Below are 23,749 nucleotides of genomic sequence, written 5' to 3' on the forward strand. Positions count from 1 at the left end.
CTAACAGTTACGCTGGTGGAAAGTCTTGACCTCAAAACACTGATATATTGCATGACTGATGCGTGCTTGCAATGCGAGTTCCTCTATTTGTGCGACGTCATCGGAGCTGCCGTACACTAACTGTGGTGAACGTTTCTGAAATACGAAACACAGATGAATTGATGCGTGATCTCATTGCGCTGGTCGAGCGGATGGAACTATACCCTAATTTGTGTGTAATGGGAGCTGCAGTATGGCCTTTACCCGCTTTGAAGCGGAAACGTTCTTCTCTGACGAATTACGTTTCGGTCACCGTGAATGTTTTAAAAAACCTACAGGGCACAGTCAACAATCGGCAGGTAAATTAAAACAATTCATAGTGGAGCAGGAGTATAGTGATCGAAGTTTACAGAATATTTCCAAACAATTCACATTTTCCCCAAAGAAACAACAATTTTATTTTTCCAAAACCTACAGGTATTGAATGATATTAGAAAATACATATTAGGCTGTATTGCATAACTATTATCATTTTACAGTTCCAGTTTTCCCGGGTTCTGTTGGTGAGCCTCTTCCGTTCCATCTTGAGATACATTCTGTTGTTAAGGACGTCCTCCATTGTCCTTCCCTGATCTGCAATGTCCATTTTTACGATGTGCATCCGGTGGGTTCTTGGTCTTCCCACTGTCCGTTTCCCTGCCACATGTCTCATGTAACTATTGTAATGGTATATATTAAATTTAATAAGACATCAAAATCATGCTCTGTTGAATTCCAATATATGGAGTGAAAAAAAGAGAAAGGACTTTGACTATCATCAAAATGCACTGGTTTCTAAATTAGAAAATGTCTGGGGTGTAAGTCAAGTTCTTAAATGCTTGTCATCCATGTTTGACTGGCTAGCAAAGTTCCTGTTTTCTTACGATACAGTCTTTCTGGACTTCACATTCATAGACACTGCCTAAGGAAAATGAACACTTTCCTTAAAGATTTCTTCTTTAAAAACTTCTCTACTAAGCACGCTCTAGTTTCAATAAATAATGATAACTTTACATCCCACTAACTACTTTTTTTTTAGACGCTGAGGTGTCTGAATTTAGTCCCACATGAGTTCTTTTACGTGCCAGTAAATCTACAGACACTAGGCTGATGTATTTGAGCCCCTTCTAATACCACCAGATTGAGCTAGGATCAAACCTGCCATGTTGGTGTCAATAGGTGAGCACTTAACCGTCCAAGCTACTCAGCCCGGCAGTCTCTCGTTTCAGTAATTTTCTTAACATAAAATTGTTGAATTTTGCCCATGGGAAATTGAACAAGAACTACGTTTCTTACTTCATCATTATCAGTCCAATCTACTTGAGTTTCCAAATGTGCTCAGTTGAAATTCTCTCTTCTCGGCTGCACAGTTCCTAATTTTCTTCAACTGCCTCATCTTGGATTTAATCTGGTATGTGGTTTGTAGTTGCAGTTCATCCAAGCCTTGTATTCAATTGTTTTCTTTTGTATCTGAATTATTCTTCTTCCCTACTCAATATAATGATTATCATAATGGCCCGTGGCCTCCAGAGAGGCCTGTTCAAGGTCTTAAAGAGTTCATTCCTGATAAGTAGGGCCCAGATTCCTATGCACTAAAAACTCCAAAAATATGCATGCATATATGCACTAAAAATAAAACAAAATGCTTACCAAAACCCCTCCCCCCCAACGGCACTTACGCCCTTGAAAGTGCTTTGGCCTACCCAGTGACCGCTACTTAGCCCAAAGGCCTGCAGATTACGAGGGGCCTTGTGATCAGCACGACGCATCCTCTCGGTCGATATTCTGGGTTTTTGTGACTGAGGCCGCCATCTCACCGTCAGATAGCTCCTCAATTCTAATTGCATAGGCTGAGTGGACCTCGAACCAGCCCTCAGGTCAAGAGAAAAATCCCTGACCTGGCCGGGAATCGAACCCGGTGACTCTAGGCGAGAGGCAGAAACGCTTCCCCTACACCACGGGGCCAGCCACTTACCAAACGCATTGTTTAATTTCAACTCAGTGTTAAATTGATAAACATGTTTCATTCCTTGCAAATGATGCAAGGCAGTATGTTATCTACAGTTTTTTGAATGTTTTCAGGGATAAATGACTTTTTGTTGTCGGACAGAATTAATTTGTACGCTGATAATGATTGTTCTACATCAATGGACGTAACTGGGCAATACTTGTACACTGGCAACGACTGCTCGGAATATTCTTCTGGCAATGACTGCCTGATTCCACTTATGTAGTTGCTTATGGATTGAATCTTCTTCAGTCCTGTGTTTGAGTTCAACACCACACTGAGTTTCCTTTTAACTTTTTCTACAGTTTCACCACGGACACCATTTAAAGAACTAACAGGTGTTTTGAATTAACTGAAGGAATTCGTGTAGGAGTGCACCGCGAATTTCTAGGCCTTCAAGTGACGAATTATGCACATGGACGAAACATATATTTATATACAGTTTCAGATTCAAATGCGCACTTTACTTCATGAACACACGCAGCATAACTATTATCAATACTTTTAACTACACTTTCACTTGATGAAAGTTTTCCTGGTAGAACGATACTGAGGATAACCAAGTTCCCCATCTTGTGAGAAAAGGTTCCGGCGGAAGAGAAACCTGAGGCAGATGAGTTTTTTACAACTGTACACGAGCTGGTGCTTTTAGGAATAGATTTTTTTTCCCACTTGAAAATACGTTGTTGACAGGTGGAAAGAGGGTACGTGTCTTTTCTGCTGTACGATGGCATCCAGGGGCCAAACACGTGACATAGATGCGATTTGGAAAAAATACTCTAAGATACTGACCAGCTTTCATCCTTTGCAAAGCTGCATCTGTGACTAAAAGGCACACTTTGTAACAATCACTCTCCGATTCACTAGGCCACAGAAGTCGCAGGGAATCGTTAACAAATCTTGTAGCCTGGTAGGATTTTTCTAGCATTTTGCACGAAAGTAAACACGGTTTGCCGGATTCTTCTGGACGTAATTTATCCACTACAAAGTTCGCAATGTATCGACCACATGAATCGGTTCTTTTATCTACCGATATCCAGACACAGCTCTCTCCTATATCTGATCATATCGAAAACATGACAGAAGCATGCATTGAAAGTGAATAATTCTTCCTAAGGGTAGATTCATCTGGTATCCTTTGATTAACACAATACTTTTCAAGAAACCAGCTTAGATGTGGATTATTCAACCTTCATATTAAAGTTTTACAAATATCAGCGGAAAATGTACTAACTTCACGCTGTGTTTCCACGTCGGTAAAAAGTAGCGTTGCATATTCTTATTCTGTTCTTTTGATCTGAGATGTGAAGTTGTTTTCGAATGCTGTTCAGTTTGAATTTTTTAAATCGCATTTTACACTTTTGTCGCACACTTGGCAGTACACTACATCACCCTCTATGTATAGTCACTATTGCCTGTTATCCACAGTTTAATTAAAAAGACCTAGCGCTCTTATCTTTAGGCATTTTTACATTTTAATTTAGTAAAAACACTGCAATGGACGAAGAGCAAATTAACAGATGAACGCACTTGTTTAACCCGCGAGTGGTCGCTAGCCAAAATGTAACGCGAGTGGTGGCGCGTGAGACTTTCTCTCACATTAAAATAAATATGACATTTTTCAGTTTCGTGGGGTGTAAGGCTGAAATTTACCACTGAAATCGAACGCAAGTTCTACCTTATATATTTTAGATAAAAATGAAATAAAGAAAATGAAATGGCGTACGGCTTTTAGTGCCGTGAGTGTCCGCGAACAATTTCGGCTCGCCAGGTGCAGGTTTTTAGATTTGACACCCGTAGGCGATCTGCGCATTGTGATGAGGATGAAATGATGATGAAGACGACACATACACTCAGCCCCCGTGCTAGTGAAATTAACCAATTATGGTTAAAATTCTCGACCCTGCCGGGAATTGAACCCGGGACCCCTGTGACCAAACGCCAGTACGCTAACCATTTAGCCATGGAGCCGGACATAAGTATTAAATGATTAGCTGTTTATTAAAGACACAAATTGCTACTTAAAATAACATATGCAATGTACATAAAAATAACTTCCCTCCTGGAGTTGTAAAAAAATAAAATCTCGCACATGCATTATATCTAGTAATATTTACGTAAAAAGCAAGGTTTTTGAACACAATAACATTTTCAAAAACAAGAAATGCTCATAATACAAATACTAACGCGTACAACAGGAGTAAGTTTTCCGCTCCACTTCAACATAACTCCAACTCCATTGGTCGCGCGCAATGAGAGAAACTCTCAAGCAGTGTGCACGGTCATATAGGAACATTTGTTCTGACTAGGGGAGGGGGTGCTTACCCTTCAAATGTGAATCGCTCTACTCACGACAGTTATAAACCCAGCTAGAAGAGGGAACAGTCATTTCCCTTTCAACACTGTGAAGTAATATCACAATAAAAAATGAGAGAAAATCTCATATAGCGACCACTCGCGGGTTAAGCAAACCTTGGGAGGCTACTGTAAGGAAGAAGGATTGTCAGAAAGAAGGAAATAGCTGTTGTGAAAAGGATCATTACCCGTAAACCTGCTTGTATTGCGACACTGAAATTATTTTCCTTCATCAGGGAAGGCTTCTCGTGTTGCCAAGAGATGTACAACATGTAGAGTTCATTAGATTTTCATTTAGTTCAGAAATTTTAGATAATCGATCACACATAAGAGAAAAATATATCTATATATGCACTAACGTTCAAAATATGCATTTGCATATGTGCATATGCATTTTTAAATTATCCGGGCACTACTGATAACAGACCTAAGCATCTGTGGCACTACTGTACATGTGATGATTTAGATGGTGTGTGCATCACTTGGTCAAGTACCAAAATTATTTCCTTTTCTTTTTGTTATTGCTCCATACCTTCCAACTTTTACAGTTTATCCATAAAATTTATGGAAATTGCAGCATTTTACGGATGGATGGTGTCATTTTACGACTTCGCGGACAAAAATTTGAAGCGCTGATATTTGATAATCACTCCACTTCCATAGAATCTATTGTTTGCTTGGGTCGAAGCAAGACCGGCTACAGTGTACCTTATAGTCTGTCTTGGTCGAAGGAAAGTCCACGATAGTAGATAACTCATTCTTTGATATGATCGGTGTTTTTAACGGTGTGATGTGTGTCTTTATTGTAATTTAATTTAAAGCCGGGATTGCAGTTCTTGCCCGTAAATCTTAAGCGTCGACAGGTTCTGCTCTGCAAATTCTTTGTTCTGCTCAGTTTGCTTGTGATTTAACCTATATATTTGACCACGTGAGAGTTGTTCTTTGTTCATAAAGTTGCCATTCCTTGAATGTTTTGGTCTTTTAAGGTTATGACATATTTTTAGTGAAGTGTTAGAATTTTTGTGTTATAACTTCATGCTCTGCAGTTTCCTGTATTCGTTGGGAGTTATTACACTCGTTCCAGGGACTGTGTATAATGCTATTTGCAAAGCCGATGTGTGTTTTGATGTCGAATTGAAGTGTTTGACTGCCTTGAATGTTTGTTATAATTTTATGTGGCGTTTAGTGGTCCAGGTTCCTTCCGATGTTTCAGCAGATATAAAGACATTTGTTCTCGGGACATTTTCATACGCTATATTCCTATTGTAGATTATCATAAATAAATCCAACAAGAACAGTACTTGCAGACATTTAAAGAATCGTATTGATTTTCCGTGCATACTAAAATTAAGAACGGGAGAAAAATTTGCCTTTTGCACGGTATGTGGATGTGATATTAATACTGCACATTGTTGAAGAGACAGTTTAAATAATCGTGTGAAGTGCAGTAAACACGTTACTTTAAATCGAAGGAAGATAACAAGAAAATCAACACTTTTTTTTTTACCAAGTCTGGAAATTTTGACAGTGATGTAATTAGGGCCGAGTGTCTGTTTACTTCCTTTTTGCTGGAACACAATGCGCCCTTATGTGCTTCTGATCATACTGGTGCTCTATTTAAGATGTTTCCCACATCAGAAGTTGCAAAGAAATGCAGCTATGTTCGCACAAAAACGGCATGCATTGTAAATAAAATGCCAAAAAATGCATCATCTGAAGTTAAGTGCCTTTAGAATGGACCCTTTTCTTTGGCAACGGGTGGAAGCAGTGATATGAATGCCAAGTTGTATCCTATTGTTACGTTCTACGATATTCCGCAGGAAAAAGTATTGAGCACTGCCATACCAGCATTACACGGGGTCTCAACAGGGCGGAACATAGGTTACCTGATGTTTTCACAGCTGAATTCTCGTAACATTCCAATTGAAAACTGTGCGGCTTTCTGTTGAGACAATGCTCCTCTTATGATAATACACAAAAGTGGGGTTTCAGGAGTTCTGAAGGTATTTCAACCAGGTATTGCTGTCATAGGTTTCATTTGCCACCTCATTAATCGAGCAGCTGAAAAAGGTGCTGGAAGATTATCACTTCAAGTGGATGAGATCCTTGTTGATATTTTGTTACAGAAGAGTGTCAAAATGAAAGAACGCCTTCAGGAATTTTGCAACTTGCACAATAAAGAAGCAAAGAAAATTCTGAAGTATGTACAGTATGTATTACGTGGTTATCTTCAGGCAGATGTTTGGATAAACTACTGGACGAGTGAGATCAGCTTATTTATTTCTTCAAGAAGGAAGTAATATTAGGTACCCAAAACATTTCCACTAGCTTGACATCTTTCAGAATACCTAGAGTGAACAGAGTGGATCCAAAGAGTATCTGAAGAAGAGAATTCTGTTTCCAAATGTGACAAACCCATCCTGCTACAACACGTAAGGATAAATTGTTTGTTCCTATCCTCAAACTTGAACCAGTCCTTTTGCACTTTAATTCATGTGACTATTCTTGTATTTGACAAATTCAATGTACCCCTTCAGACATCATCCCCACGAGTTCACTTTTTATTAGTATTTCTAATAGATTTGCTAAAGCAGTTGTTCACCAACTTTAAGCCCAAAATTGTCAAAAGCTCCTCATTGCTTCAAGTTGAGTACAACTTGATTCAAAATCAAAGAAGTGATGTTGACATTCAGGCTTTGAACATAGTAAATTTTCTTCAGGATACAGATAAATCTATCTTTTTTTCATCAGTGAGAAACTACTTTTGTACTGCCTGTGGCTACATCATCAACAAGTTTCCACCCAAGGATGATGTGTTAAAGCATGCTCAAATTGCTAGGTTAGACAAAATTGAAGATGCAGAGTTTTCTTCCATTCATTTTTTCTTGGAAAAGTTTCGTATAGGAAGCATAGATAGAGAAAATAAAAGATAAGCAGAGCAGAAGTATAGAGGCAAAGGCCTTACTCATTACAGATGACATAGTAATATGGGGGAGAAGATGAAGAAATAAAGTACAAGAACAAGTTACTGTATGGAATCAAGAGCTAGAGGAATCTGTAATGAAAATGTGTGCAGAGAAGAGTAAGGCAGTATTGATGACGAGAGGTAATAGAAAGGGAAGAGGGGAATATTGAAGTAAATGGAATACCTTTTAGAGGTTGTGAAAAGCTTCAGATATTTGGGAAGTATACTCGCAGAAGGTAGAAAAATAAACAAAGAAATTGGAAGGAGAATCCAGCAAGCCAGCGTGTTTTACCAGTGTGGAAGAAGAATAGTGTGGAACCAGGAAGTTCCAGAGAAATGCAAGAACATTTTTTACTCGGTGTATTACACATGCATTTTGACATGCAGTAGGCACATGGGCAACAACAAAATGTAATGAAAACAGAATTCAAACAGCAAGATAAATTGGGAAGACATGAAAATATTAGGAATGTAGCTGATTATAGAGTTCGAAAGCAATTGTAGAGAAAATAATAAGCAGACAATGTGAAAGGCCCAAAAAGAGGTGGATTGATATGGTGAAGGAGAGTACAGAAAAGAGAAGTAATATTGAAAAAAGGGATGATTCATACATAACCTGACCCAGAAGACTGGAAATGGGAAATGAAGACAGGGATGGATATTTCCATGAATCTTGTGTTTTTCTTTTCAAACTGTTCTGTTCATGAATCACTGATGTTATGCACATTTATCAAACCTACTGTGATACACTGCTCAACAAACCTTCAGCATTAATCTGATGTCCGACCACAAAATTGGCTGACCTTGCTGTATGTAGATTGTGACAGATTTGCAAACCTGCTGCTAATATCTTTAGGCTTGTGCAGCTGTCTTTCTCGACTGACTGCTTGATAACATACATACCGTTTGCACCAGGATTCTGTTCAGCGACTTCCAGTAATTGTAATAGGTGTTCCAAATACTTTGAGACTGCAATGTGCTACTTAATGAAATAAAGCTTCCTAGGCATCAGTTACTGGAAAAGATGATTTAAGTAAGCATAACCTTTGAGGTCTGGTATCTTTAACCCCCCTCTGGTACATGTTTTGTTCCATCCACACTTTTTTTCAAGAGAAGGGTGGTTGAGAAGGGCTCCAGTACAATAGTAGAATCCATCTTTTAAACAAAACTTACAGGGACTACTAAAGAACATCAGTATTTTTCTTAGCAGCCTAAAATCATTTATCCTGAATCATATTGTGTACCTGACCTTGCATAATGGAAAAGCTAGGTGTTGTTCTGTAGATGTTAATAATTGTTCAATGTCTAGAGATAATTTCCAGCTTCAGTTGCTTCCTGCATTAGTTATGTATTTCTAAGCTGTAGTTGGGCTGAGTAGCTCAGATGGTAGAACGCTGTGTTCTGGTTGGCAGGTTTGATCCTGGCTCTAACCTGATGGTATTTAAAGGTGCTCAAATACGCCTGCCTCATTACTGTAGATTTATTGGCACCTAAGAGAACTCCTGCAGGACAAATTTCCAGCTCATCGGCGTCTCTATAAGCCGTTCGTCGCCTTTATTTAAAAACTTCACAAGTCAGAATTATAAAATTTTACAGGAGGGACAAAAAACATTCCATGACCTCAAATGATGACCCATTTGTCCATTTATAGGTGCCCACCATTAATTTGGCTAAAATATTTAATTTTGTCAATGTCATCAAATACTTTGAATCTCATGGTTTCTAAATGATTTTCACCACAATAATTTTGGTATTCCCGGAATAGGTTAGCTTTTGATGTCCAGACTAGTTTCAAATACAGCCTGGCAGTAGATTTTCTGCAGTAATGAGACTGAACTTTGAGCAACATCCTAACTGTGAATGTGTTCTCGACTCTCCTTGTGTTTCTGTTGCGTCTTGCTCAGTGATTTCTCTTCATTTGTTGTAGTTTCATGGAGTTTACCATTTTTGACCCAGTTCAAAACTGACTATTCTTTCGTGCCTAAGGTATTAAGAAACATTTGCATACATACCCTAATACAAACACAGTTCTTTTCCAAATGATAAGTCACTGGTCTGTTTCTTCGAAGAATCACCATGGCGGTTTTTAATATCCTTAGTGTGTGAAACGTCTACCAACATTTTTACGTACATTTTCTTCTCTGTCCAACTTACTTTCCAAAATTGTTGAAATATTTCTTCCCGTTCCAGATCAGTCAACTCTTTGCACCTGATTACCGATTTCTTTTCGCTTAAAGTGAACATACACCTAGGCAACATCTTCCTTTCTTGACGAACAGTTTGATATTTCCACTTTCCAGCATTGCCTCTTGAAAGACCTTCATATGGCAATCCCATTTCCCTCTTCTTTTGGTTTTCCCTGACAAACCCATTCTTTCCTGACCTCTTTCATTTGATTGGTTCCACTCCATCAGCACTAACAGATGCATTATTTGGACTAGTTTCATTAACAGAACCAACAGAATTCACAGGTAATTTGTCACTTTCCTGTTGAGATTCGTCAGTAGATCGATCACAAATAATATTTTCTGTAGAAGCTATAGCAACAGGGGTTTCCAATAACTCCGTATTAGAAACAGAGTTAAGCACTTCAATAATTGTAACAGTTTCTTCGGTTTGAAGTTGATCTTGTAAATGTCACGCACTGTTGCAAGTGCCACTATACAAGTTTACCGGATAACAGACGGCTGTAAGGGATTGAATTTTAAGAACTCGTCCAACTCTTTCCTTAGTTCTGCATCATAGATTTCTTCAGTGAATCCTGAAACACACAGAAGCAATTCGATGGTAATTGAATATATCCAAGTTAGGTGCACTTTAACATAAAGATTACAGCTGAAGGAGATAACCGAGAACACTTTTATGCAAATATTACCTGCACCTTTTTTGCTAGTATTCCCTTGTCCGTCTTGTTTTACATTCTGTACTTTGGAACAATCGACACTATGTTCTGTATTACTGTCTCCTGAAAATATAACGCTTCCACAGTAAAAGCAGTAATAAAAGAATATTAATGCAATGTAATAGTAAATAATATTCGTAACATTACTCACCGAAATAAGATTACAGTGCTTTTTCCCGAAGGATTTTACCCCTGCAGTACCTGTAATCTATCTTCAATCCAAAGGGGCGTTAACATGTGAAAGGTGCGTATATTATAACTCTATTGTCGTCTTCTTTACGATGTTGCACTGGCGGTAAAATCGTGACATTGTTGGCATTAAAAAGCACGTATGTCAGACTTACGAGGTTATTAAGTTAGTCAAATAGCATAAATTTATTTTCCTCGTAAATCTCCGATACAAGGTTTTTAATGTATGAACAGCTCACTTGGACGTACGAGCTTATTAATTTGGCCAATAGAGGCGTAGGGTTCCTCCAGACTTGGGAGGGTTTTAAGTTTAGTTAGAGCACATTAAAAAAAAATAAGACCCTAAAAATGACCAAAATTGGACTTAAGAAGTTTTTAAAGACAACGCGTTGTAATAGTTAGTGGGATGTAAAAATATTATCATTATTTAACTTTGGAAGAACAACATAATTGATGTATCAAAGTCAGACATAGCCCACCAGAAAACAATGATTTGCACTTTACCACACTCTGCTGGGGTTTGACAAAGGAACTTCTCCACTTGAAACCTGTTGTGGATGGATGTTTCCTCAGAAAACAACTTAGCGATTATGGGGTTGTCGTTATTTATGACTTAGTACTTGCCTAGGGTTTACATGAGGAAATGCTAACTTATCATTAGCCTGTTACACTACAAGGGTAATTCAACCAATAAGGGCAATCTTTTATTTTATGAGACAGAAATTTTGCCTTTTTCCTGACGTTTTCTTTTCTTTTTCTTTTACTCTCCCTTTTTAGTCATTCTTTTGATTGCACTATTTTTGGTCATTCAACAAGCTTTTGCATTCTATGTATTTTTATTATGGATTAGTCTTTTCTGCATACAAATGGTATTTTAACTTCAGATGATTTGTGTGTTCAGGAGGAGAGTGAGGGTGAGGACTATGAACACGATGGTGATGTCGATGAAGATGAAGATGTGGAAGATGATGATGAGCTAGACCTGGGTGAGGAAGAGGAAGAAGGTGAAGAGGAAGATGGTGAGGAAGGTTAGTGGCTTCTGTATAATCTGTTTTCTGTTAAGAGCATACTTGCAAGGAAGGTAACCCAAGGGTCACTTTTTATTTTAATAAATGTGATTTGTTGTATTGGGCTAATTTTATTTGGGATTTTCCTTATAGGCTGAAGGAAAAAAAAGAAACTTTTAAGAGGTGAAATAGGTTTGTCAGGTGCTAATTTGTTTTTCATTTGAAAATTGATTGAGTTTAATATCTTGGAAGTTGAAAATACAGTCTAACTTCGATATGTTGAAGTGCTTGTGGAGGCTTAAAACACTTCAGACTTCTTGAATGTTCAAGGTATAGAAATACATGCATACTACTTCAGCTGCACCACTTCAATTATTTTTCTGTTCATCTACAAGTTGTTTTCAAACCAGCTTTATTATGTTTTTATAGGGAACATTCTCATTTTGGATACTTACAAATTCATATTGAAAAGAGATCCGTAAATTTTCTTTCCCGTTATCTTTGTAACACACTGCTGTCTACAAATTTCTCTAGCATGTTGACAGCACCAACCACATCCTTGCCAACTGATTACTGCCCTTGAATAAAACTGCAAAATCTGGCCAGGGATTGACCAACCCAGGAACTTACATACCAACACGTCCTGTCAACAGCTTGCTGAGTATTGTGAAATAGCCTAAAGTAAGGCTTTAAACTGCTATAGAATGTGGCTAGTCAAACAATACACTTTGACTAAAATGTAGAGATTGCTTGTACTTGCATAAGGAGATGATTTATGTTCAGGTTCCTTCTGCAGGAGTTAGATTTTCGTGAGGATGAGGTGTACGCATAAGCATAATGCAACGCATGATTTAGTTACAGGAACACATTTTACATCTGGACTTGAAATATCCTTTGAGGCATCTTGAGTATAGAACCTCGAGTTATAGAACTAATTTAACTTAAAATATACAAGATTCCGTTGGGAAACGAAAATCCCTTGGAGATCCTGAAAATTTGAGTTATGAAGGTTTGACTAAAGGTGCAATGAGTATGGTATGAAAATTAGCTTTTGAAAGACTAAATTGATGTCAGTAGGTAAGAAAACCAAGAGAACTGAATGTCAGATTTGTGATACAAAGCTGAACAAGTAGATAATTTCAAGTATTTAGGGTGTATGTTCTCCCAGGATAGTTGTGTAGTGAGACTGAATCAAGGGGCAGCAAAGCTAATGCATTGAACTTGCAGTTGCAATCAACAGTATTCCGTAAGAATAACCATCTTTACATCGGTCTGTTTTCAGACCAACTTTGCTCTTTTGGAGTGAAAGCTTGGTGAACTCAGGATATCTTACTCATAAATTAGTAATAAGACATGACAGTAGTAAGAATGATTGTTAGTAAAAGCAGGTGGGAACATTTTTAGGAAGTTGCTTGAAATGAGGAGATAAAGGATAAGTTGGGATAAGACTCGATTGATTAAGCTGTTTGCATAAACCGGCTTCAGTGGTGGGTTAGACTCTGTTTCTAACTGTTAGAAGATAAGAGGTATAGAACTAAAGGAGGGCACAGAACTAGTTACAAATAGATTGTGGCAGCAACTAGTAAATTCAGAGGGTTGCAGACCGAATACTGATAGGCATAACGAACCATAATGAAGGTGTATGCAGACGTGCCGAGTCTCCTGATTTGAGAGGGAGACTCCCGATTTTTCATCGTTCCTCCCGATCGCTGGGTCCGATCTCCCGATTTTCAGAGCGATATCCGTAATTTTTGTATTATTTTAAACTCCCGCGGGTTTCCTCGTTCTATCAATATATGGCTGAGTATGGCTGGTCGATAGTAGTTCCAATAATGATACCAGATGGCAGTACGGGGCACGGTGGCCAGTCATGAGCTGTTCTTTGGTCTATAATAGTCATTCTCTTTGGAGTAACCTAACCTCAGAAACATAATCGTTCTACGCGGGACAAGACCTGCAGAAGTGCTCGTGTTGTGCCTTAATATTTATTTTGGCCAAAATGTCAAAAAAAGAAATATGATGCAGTGTTTAAAAGTGCTTATAGGGAAGAGTTTCCGTGTTTGAATGAATCCAGAAAGGGACCAACGTTCACATTCTGTGCTATATGTTGGTTTGATTTTGCAGTTGCACATGGCGGGAAATGCAATATACTCAAGCACGTGCAAACAAAAAAACATAAGGCGAGTGTTCAGTGTGTAGAAAGAAACCAGAAACTCTCCTTTTGATGTAAAAACCAAGATGAAATCATATGACGAATGCCGTGGCGTTATTTACGTCATTTATAGTAGAAAATAACCTGCCTGTAAATTGTGCCGATCATGCGCGACCTTTGTTTCACAAAATGTTTCCTGATTCGGAAATCGCTAAACGATATGGGTGTGCTAGAACGAAAACGGCTGTCATTACAGAAATGTGCATGGAAGAAAGGGCGAAAATTGTATCACATTTGCAGGTGAATGCATTTTCTGTTGCTACTGATGGTAGCAATAAAAACGACTTAAAGATATATCCCATTGTTGTAACATTTTTTAGGCCTGAACTCAATGAAATTGAGTTGTCTACTCTCTGTGCCTAATTTAGAAGGGGATGTTACTGGAGCTGACATTGCCAATATTTTGCTCTCAACTTTTTGGGAATTCTGCATTCCATTAAAAAGCTGCCTAGCTTTTGGTGCTGATAATGCTCCAGTAATGGTAGGATTAAAAATGGTGTGGCAGGATGTTGGAAGCGGGAAAATAGTAACATAATCATCGTAGGCTGCTCTTGTCACCTAATTAATCTTGCTGCCGAGAAGGGTGCGGCATGCTTGCCCATAAATGTAAATGAAAGTATAATTGATATATTTTATTATCTGGAAAGGTGTGCAAAGAGGAAAGAAAAGTTCACAGAATTTCAGACTTTTCATACACAACACAGAGATCAGGAAAATTCTGAAGCATTTGCCTACTCCATGGTTATCACTAAGAAGGTGTTTAGAAAGGATTTTGCTTCAGTGGGACCCTTTGGTTACATTATTCAGGAGCGAAATTGTGAGTAAGGATTGTCAGATGCTAACTTTGAAGACTTAGGGCCTGTACTACGACAGCCAGATAAAAGTGCGGTATAAATTTATTTGGCAGTTTGGACATTTATCTGGAAGTTCGCTTGAAACCGCGTACTACGACTTTCGTTTATGTGCAATCTGGGAAAATATTCTCGAGTATAGCTATGCCGAAGTTGGAGAGGCTGTTAACGCTCTTATCTGGGACTTAGCTGTTATCGGGGACGCTACCGTAAAGAATCAAGATGGCTACTCATGAAGATGAATCTACATCTGCATGATGCTGTGCGAAATTAAGTTTTTACAATGTAATTTATGTATATATTTATGAAGTATGTCATGCTTCCCGTCCAGCTATCACAGAATTCTTAAAGATTTCCCAGGCTAGCAAGTTGTTGCTACTGAGTATATCAGTAGCACACAAGCACTTAATCTCAAGCTTCATGGGTATCCGTGGTCGTTAGGGCAGCAAAGTTTGCTGATAAGCAGTTTTTCGTGGGTTCGAGTCCCAATAGTCTAACATTTTTTTACCTTGTAAATGGTAGTCGGTAGGGTACTAGAGGTGATAGCTCACATTTCCTAATCATTAAAATGCGTGTCAAAAGTGTGGGTTCTATTCCAAATCTATCCGCGACGCACATACGGAGTAAAGGTATACAACGTTGTTCATGGCGATTCGTCCGTCGAATGAGGATGTTAAGGAGGTTATATTTCTTTTGCTTCATAACAACTTGCTACAAAAGTATTTACGCTAAAGTGAGATAAATGCTTGCCAGTTACTATTCCCACGTTGTATTGAAAAGAAAGAAAATAACTACTTATTCAGTGAGCAAACAATTTTTGAATTAATAATAAAATTAATGATCCCACGCTGCATCAGTGGCATTAATTACGAATATAAACTTTACTTTCGTCGTAACGCGCAACCTCGTAAATAGTACTAGACAAAAAAGATACATAACCTGAATCTTAACTTTTGCGTCCAGGTTACATTTTCAGTCTTTTTATTTTCTATAACAGTTTCAGTTTCGTTATACAGTTAATTAATTTTAACATTTCTTCGTATGTATATATTTCAGTCCTAATTCTGTTTTTGACCTGAACTTCCACATTATAGCTTAATAAGAGTCTGATATTGGATTCTACTAATACAATTTCAAAAGGAATAGAGCTAAACAAACGAAAACACCGGGGAACACGTATACCACAGCGCTAAATTTCACTACATTTTCAGTAACCTTATTACCAACCCAATAAAAATGTTACTACATCTTCCGCATTACAATACCGCAGTTAAAATCCGTTGGTAGTACGGAAGAAAATATTTAACTTCTAGTTTGCAAAACTGCAGCCTACGTATCTGGCTGTTTATCTGGCAGTCGTAGTACAGGCCCTTAACAAAATTCCTAAGCACAGTTTAAGTGCAGATGTGTCTTGTTTGTCTGAAAACGTTAAGGATTGTCATAACATTTCACCTAACTCCTCAGTTAAAAGGAAAACCCAGTCATCAGTTTCACTAAAAAAATGAAACTACTAAGTGCCATGCATTGTCACGTGAAGAACGACTTGTCATGTTCCTTTAATCAAATTTACATAAATCGTTTTGCCTTATTCTCTCAAGTTTTATGGATATCTTTGAGAATCCAAACATAGCTCTTCAGTCAAGTATGCCGCACATCCACTTATTGGGTCAGTTTTGGAGGAAGTATTGAAGAATGTGATGGCAAGTGTTGTGAAACCAAACATTATTAATAGATCCTCCTCTCTCCTTGATGTAGATTATCATACTCCAGCAAATTAAAAGGATGTTCGTGATCTGATGATAGGGAACTCTGCGTTTGTTTTAGTGAACACCTTGAAGTCGGAGGCATCATAATTTCAATCTTCAAGAAAGGAGACAGAAAGAAATGTTCCAACTATAGAGACATCGCTTTAACATCTCAAGTTGGTAAACTTTATGAAAGAAATCATCATCATCATCATCGGTTTGCCCTTCCAGCGAGCCGGGTAGGGTGTTTGAAAACGAGCGTCTTCCAAAGTTGCCTATTCAAAAACATTTCGTTGTCCAAGACAGATTCCCAGTTCCATCCTCTTCTCTCCACGTCTTCCCTCAGTTGGTCCATCCATCTTCTTCTTGGTCTTCCAGCTGGTCTTCTACCTGTTATTCTCTTTTCCAAATAAGCACATGGTAACCTTGTGCTATTCATTTGTTTAACATGCCCAAACCATTTAAGTCTAGATGACCTCTTTCCTCCATCAATTCATTTAGACCTATGTTAGATCGGATCTCATCATATTTCACATGATCAAGTCGGGTCTTTTGGAGGGCAGTTCTAAGAAATTTCATTTCACAGGCTTGAATCCTACTATAATCCTTCGATGATAGTGTGCAGGTTTCCAGAGAATATGTAAGGATAGGAATGAAATATGACTTGTACAGGGTCATTTTTGTTCTTTGTGGGACTTTCTGATCCCATAGTAGGTGTCTAACGATGCTGTAAAAGTTAGAGGCTTTGGTTACTCTGTTTGTTATTTCTCTCTCAGCTCTGTTATTACTAGCGATTACGCTTCCTAAATAACTGAATTGGTGTACTACTTCAACTTGGTGGTCCTGTATTTTTATGTTGCATTCTGTATAATGTCTGCTGATTTTTAATGCTACTGTTTTTGATGGGTTCAATTTCATTCCATAGTCATCAAACTTCTTACACCATGCATTCAGATTATTTTGCACTCCCTCCTCTGTTTCATCCCATATTGCCACATCGTCTGCAAACACCAGAGCCTGAAGATCTTTATTACCTTTTCCTTTTAGTTCCTTTAAAATGGTATCCATAACTGCTATGAATAGAAGTGGTGACAAGGCACTTCCCTGTTGTACTCCTTTGGTTGTATTGAACCATTCAGAGTGACCATCTCCAATTCTGACACAGCTTTTACAATTACTATATAGCATTTGGATCTTCCTAATAAGGTACTCTGGTACACCAAGTTTTCTAAGACTTTTCCAAATAGTTGATCTAGGAACATTATCGTACGCCTTTTCAAGGTCCATAAACACAATAATTAGGTCTTTTCCTCTTTCCCAGTGTTTCTCTGCCAACATCCTCAAAGCAAATATCAGATCTGTTGTGCTTCTTCCAGTCCTAAAACCATGTTGTTCCTCTTCTAAGATAGGCTCTTAGTATATCCCTTACTCTGGCTTCAATGATCTTCTCCATAATTTTAAGGCCGTGTGATAGGAGGGTAATGCCTCTGTAATTTTCACTTTTCCTTCTACTCCCTTTCTTAAAGATAGGAACTATCACCCCTTTTGTCCAATCTTCAGGTATTTCATTAGCCTTCCATATTGTTCTGAGAACTCTATACAGCCACTGTATTCCTGGTGGACCAGCAGCTTTGATCATGTCAGCTGTAATTTCATCAGCTCCTGCTGACTTACCACTTCTCATCCTGTGGAGAGCTTGCTCTACTTCTGTCCATGTAATTGGGATATCTTCCTCTATTGTTTTCTGTCCTACATCCTCAACAGAGATCTCTTTAGGGCCATTTAGGAGCTTGTCAAAATACTGCCCCATTGTATCCGTGATATCTTTCATATGGAAGATAGGAAACTTAAAAGGGTCCACCTTTTCAGTACAAAAATGTTATAGTTTATTTACAATATATATTTACACTTGGAACTAGTTTCGACGCTGTTTGGCGTCATCTTCAGCCAAAATGTGGGAAATAGGCTAGCATGTAGACATTTATATTACACAAGGCGTTACATTAAACAATACACATCTTACGAGGAGATAAAAACAGGGACAAATATAGAAACAAATGAATCATTGAGAAAGCAAAAGTTATAAATATAAAAAATAACCTTAACCACATATCTTGCAGTGCGAAAATATTCGCCTTGAATGATTCCTGAATACAAAACGCTCGTGCACGCATTTCTGAAGAGCCAGCAGGCAGGAAAAAGTAAAGTGAAACCTTAAGAGTTCTTCTGAGAAGAGTTCATCGTTTTTTCTATACTAACTAATGAAGTCTCCCTTGAGTTCCTGATAAACATACACAACAGGAAATTCTCCTTCACTCTCAACAATTGTGGTGCCACAAATACTGGCACAGTCAACCTCCAAACTCTCAGAAAACGTATTCCTTAATACCAATTTTATATTCTTGTCGAGCTGAATACGGGACCTGTGAAGATTACAAGATTATTTTGTGCATCTACAGAATGGTGGTGTTAATGAAGCTATGTAATATAGAGAGAGACTTTCAAAAGGTGGTTAAATGAAGAAGTTATATCATGTTCAAGATCATGCTTTCACGTCTCTGCACAGTATTTAAAATACAATTTACCGTTCGTCTTTATAGCTATTGTTGAGAGCGAAGGAGAATTTCCTGTTGTGTATGTTTATCAGGAACTCAAGGGAGACTTCATTAGTTAGTCGGAACATAGAAAAAATGATGAACTCTTCTCAGAAGAACTCTTAAGGTTTCACCTTACTTTTTCCTGCCTGCTGGCTCTTCAGAAGTGTGTGCGCGTGCGTTTTGTATTCAGGAATCATTCAAGGCAAATATTTTCGCACTGCAAGATGTGTGGTTAAGTTTATTTTTAATATGTATAACTTTTGCTTTCTCAACGATTCATTTGTTTCTATATTTGTCCCTGTTTTTATCTCCTCGTAAGATGTGTATTGTTTAATGTAACGCCTTGTGTAATATAAATGTCTACATGCTAGCCTATTTCCCACATTTTGGCTGAAGATGATGCCAAACAGCGTCGAAACTAGTTCCAAGTGTAAATATATGTTGTAAATAAACTATAACATTTTTGTATTGAAAAGGTGGACCCTTTTAAGTTTCCTATCTTCCATTCTCAGTTCAATACGGACAAGAATGAAATTCTTAGATTTAAATATCTTTCATATTGCGAACTATATTCCCATCTGCTATCTCCAGGGCTGTAATTGCTTCTTTATCTGATCTTTTACTTTTAACTATTCCATATATCATTTTCATATTCCCTTTACTGTCTTCTTCCAGTTTAGTTGTAAATTCTTTCCAACTTTTCTCTTTTTCTTCCCGTACAATTCTCTTGACTTCCAACTTTCTGTATCTATATTCCTTTGCTATCTCTTCCAATTTATTGTTGTCTATTTCGTCACTGTTGATTCTTCTGTCAGACTTAGCCACATCAAGAAGTTTTTTGGCTTTATTCCTTTTCATTATGGCTTCTTTCACTTTATCATTCCACCAAGATGTTCTTTTCTCTCTCACTCTTCTGCTTGTTCTTCCACATATTTTATCTGCACTACCAACCAGACTTTCCTTAAAATCATTCCATTCTTCATTACCTTTCTTTGTGTCTGTTATTGGTATTTTAGCTCTGATTTCCTCTTGAAACTGCTGTTTGACTTCCACGTCTTTCAATTTCCAGTCTTTAATTCATGGTTTTTTCTTCTTGTCTACTTTACTAATAGGTTTGGTGACTTTTAGGTCTGCAATGAGGAGTCTATGGTCACTATCAAGGCTCTCACTAAGTATCACTTTTACATCATGCACCTTTTCTCCACTTGACCTATCTGTGATGATAAGGTCTATCACTGATCTATACTGACCGTCCCAACTGTATCTCGTTATCTTGTGGCTATCCCGTTTCTGAAACCACGAGTTCTTCACCAGAAGTTGGTTTCGTGTACATAGATCAGGCAGAAGTTCACCCTCCTTATTTCTATTACCAAATCCATATGGACCAATAATGCCTTCATAACCTGACCTATCAGTTCCTACCTGGGCATTAAAATCCCCAATTATCATTATGTTCTCTTCATCAATGATGTCCTCTAGTTTTTCTAGGAAGCTTGCTTTTTGGTCATCGCTACAACCCTGCTGGGGAGCATAAAGTTGGATTACAGTTTGAGTTTCTCCATTTAGGTATATTTTAGCTTTGATTAATCTCTCATTGATGAAGGAGACATCTGTTACACTATCAATGTCTTTATGGAGTATAAAACCAACTCCATTCCTCGCCACTGCAGGATTACCACTCCAGTATAATTTATATCCGTCCTCTAACATTCTTGTGTTGCAGCCTTTCCATTTGGTTTCACTCAGCCCTAGGATGTGAATATGTCTACGGTTCATTAAATCCGTGATTTCGTTGCATTTTCCTGTTAGAGTCATAACGTTTAAGGTTCCAATCCGAAGCTTGTTTCTATGATCGGGTCTTCTCGTGCATCTTGAATGAACATCGGACATGACGTCGTCATTAGTTCCAAGAGTACTTGAAGTATTGTCGACATTCAGAATATGTTTCTTTCCGAGGCTCGTTTTCATTTTGAAAGCAACTGCATTGTACTCCTGTACTGACTTGCTAGGCCTAATGTACTAGAGGATTTTCTTTCAGGGTGGTCTCCCTTAGCCTTTGGCAGTCCCCTGCCTCACTGCAAGGCAGCAGCTGATGAATTTGTTTTATTTCCCACACAAAGGTCACATCTTATCCAATCTTCTAAGGGAAAACTCCTCTGCTCGCAGCTATTGGTTTTCCCTTAGTTTGCCTGGTTTGGTATCGGCCGCCAGACCCTCGGCCAGACAGTCGCAGGTAGTACCGTCTACTGTCGCATACGATAGCAGAATATATTCTGACCTGACACCAACTATCCCAAAAAGTAAGGATGCCAGTTCCGCCGTACCAATGATCTTCATCTCTGCCTTCACTGCCGTTGAAAGAATTATAGAGCATAAAATCAGACCCCTTATTGAAGAGAACCTCTTCGAAGAACAGTGTGGATTCAGGAAGGGGAGACAACAACTGATTTAATCTTTACAGTCCGTCAGTTAATGGAAAAATACTATGAACACAACCGAGATTTGTGGTTAGCCTTTCTGGATATCAATAAAGCATTTGATGCAGTGAATATAGAGAAGGTGTGGGACGTACTGAAGAAAATTGGAATACAAGATGACATGATACACTGGATCAAGAATTTGTATGAAGATACCCGAAGTAAAGTCAAAACACCTGTAGGAATGACTGAAACCTTTGATATAAAATCTGGGTTAAGACAGGGTGCTGTTCTGTCTCCTGTTCTTTTCATCACTGTGATGAACAAGATCCAGAGAAAAGTTCACCAAACCATTGGAGGTAAGAAAATGAAAGTTATATTGTTCGCGGATGATATATGCTTGTGGGGAGACTTTAAAGATCTTCAAGGACAAATAAACTCCTGGGCAGAATCTGCTAAAGAATATGGACTCATCTTCAGCCAAGGGAAAAGTGAGGTTATGGTCATGAAGAGATGCGGGCAACCAATGGGACACATTAAAATGGAGGGGAAACAGCTACAAATGAACCATCAATTCAAATATCTTGGAAGTGTTATCTCTGATACTGGTTCTATAGATAAGGAAATTTCCCTCAGAATTCAGGCAGGTAGCAACTTTTACAAAATAGTTAGACATAATATGGAACAGAAAATACCAACAAAATGTAAGAGAGTCATATATGAAGCTTCTTACGTACCAATCCTGTCCTATGGTTGCGAAACATGGACTGTGAGAAACAAAGATGTTAGTAGAATCCAGGCAGCAGAAATGAAATTTGTCCGTAGCATGACCGGCAAAACAAGGACAGACAGTCCGTAATGAGGAAATTCGCAAGCAGGCTCAAGTTGTAAGACTGCAGGACAAAATAACAGTGCAGCGACTGAGACGGTATGGACATTTGCTACGCATGGGTGATAACAGATTACCAAAAAAAATGTACGATCTAAAACTTGAAGACAAAAGACCAAGAGGGCGACAAAGACTCGGGTACAAGGACATGGTGAAGACTGACATTCAACAGGGACTTTGGAAAGCATTGAAGAAGGAGGGAAGTTCAGGAACCGCAACTGGTGGAGAAGCCTCGTTTGCCGACCCATCGCTTAAGATGGAACGACGTGGGATATGTATGTAAACTGATATTCTGCACTCCCAGTTCTGTAACTTTCAGCTCAAAGAAACAGACCTGGCAAAAGGAAGAATTGATGTTCAATGGGCATTGGTAGAATCAGATGAAATCAGCTGATTGTGTACTTAAATATGACACTCTCTAAGGTGATGCTTGCTATTTTATCAATTCCACATAACACTGCAGAATGTGAAAGGATTTTTAGCCATCAGAAAGACAAAAGTCGGTGATCACTGTCGGTATTGAATTTGTTTAAAACCGAGACGTCTCTCACAATATGAGGTGCATTCGACAGAATAAAGTCTCTCATTTTTAATACTGAAGTTGGGACTTCTCCATGTCCATTTCTGGTTAGAATGTTTTTTGAAGAACGTGTTTATAATTGGCATGGTGGTATATTCTGCAAATTGGACTGGTCTCTCTCCTCGGATGTCATCAATCCTGTAGTTGCCCACCTATGAGTCGCCAAGTTTATAGGTGCTGACTTTTGCATTAAAGTCACCAATAACCAGTTGGAAATGACTCTTCTCTTCCTTTTTCACAGATTTTTTAAAGATTCTCATGAAAGGGTTCAACTTCTCCATCTGAATGGCTTGAAGTGGGAGCATAAACTTGTACAGTCTGCACTTTGTACCTTTTCGACACATTCAGAACATTCACATTTCCTTACTTTTAATGTTACATTCAGAACCAGTCAAGCAATTCTGTTGGATACTCCTTCTAATACCACTATCTTGTCGGTGATGTTCCTGTTTACTAAAAACTCAACTCCGTTCAGTTTTCCTTCTGGCTCGCCACAGAAATAAAACATATTGCCAAATTTTAAGAGGAGACAGTCTTCTCCTTTCTGATGTATTTTCTTAGATCAACAATACTCCAGTTGATCTTCCCAAGTTCTTCTTCAATCTCTTCTAGTCTGTCATTACCTAGCAATGAGCGACTGTTACAGTTATGAACATTGAATATTTGAGGTTTCTTTTTAATAGATCTTGGTTTCCGAGACATAACGCTGCTCCCACCCGGAGATCTGATTGTGGGAATATTTTACCTCCGGAGAATTTATTAACCTTAATGTCATTCATCATTTGACTTGAAGAGTGTGAAGCTTAATCACCACGCCTGCTTCAATGACGGATTGATGATCTTCCCGCACTGATCAGCTCGCCGACCCAGTTTCCCGCTGGGATAGGGTACCTAAACCTTCCACTCGGTTGCTCGGCGTAACAGGGACACCTCTGTAGGTTATGTGCTTATAGTTGAAGTGAGAGAGGCTAGAGAACTCAAACTTTCACTCCTTATGTTACTGTTGCTAGGTGG

General features: G+C 38.4%; 1 protein-coding gene across 1 annotated transcript in view; it reads left to right on the forward strand.

The window, feature by feature from the left end:
• Positions 1–23,749, forward strand: part of Mapmodulin (acidic leucine-rich nuclear phosphoprotein 32 mapmodulin) — a 157,267-nt gene that overhangs the window by 108,503 nt on the left and 25,015 nt on the right. Inside the window, exon 7 of the mRNA XM_067157066.2 lies at positions 11,339–11,465. Coding sequence (XP_067013167.1) covers positions 11,339–11,465 — 127 coding nt within the window. The remainder of the gene's footprint in view (positions 1–11,338; positions 11,466–23,749) is intronic.

This window comes from Anabrus simplex, chromosome 1 (assembly GCF_040414725.1).
Source record: "Anabrus simplex isolate iqAnaSimp1 chromosome 1, ASM4041472v1, whole genome shotgun sequence".
Taxonomy (NCBI): Eukaryota; Metazoa; Arthropoda; class Insecta; order Orthoptera; family Tettigoniidae; genus Anabrus; species Anabrus simplex.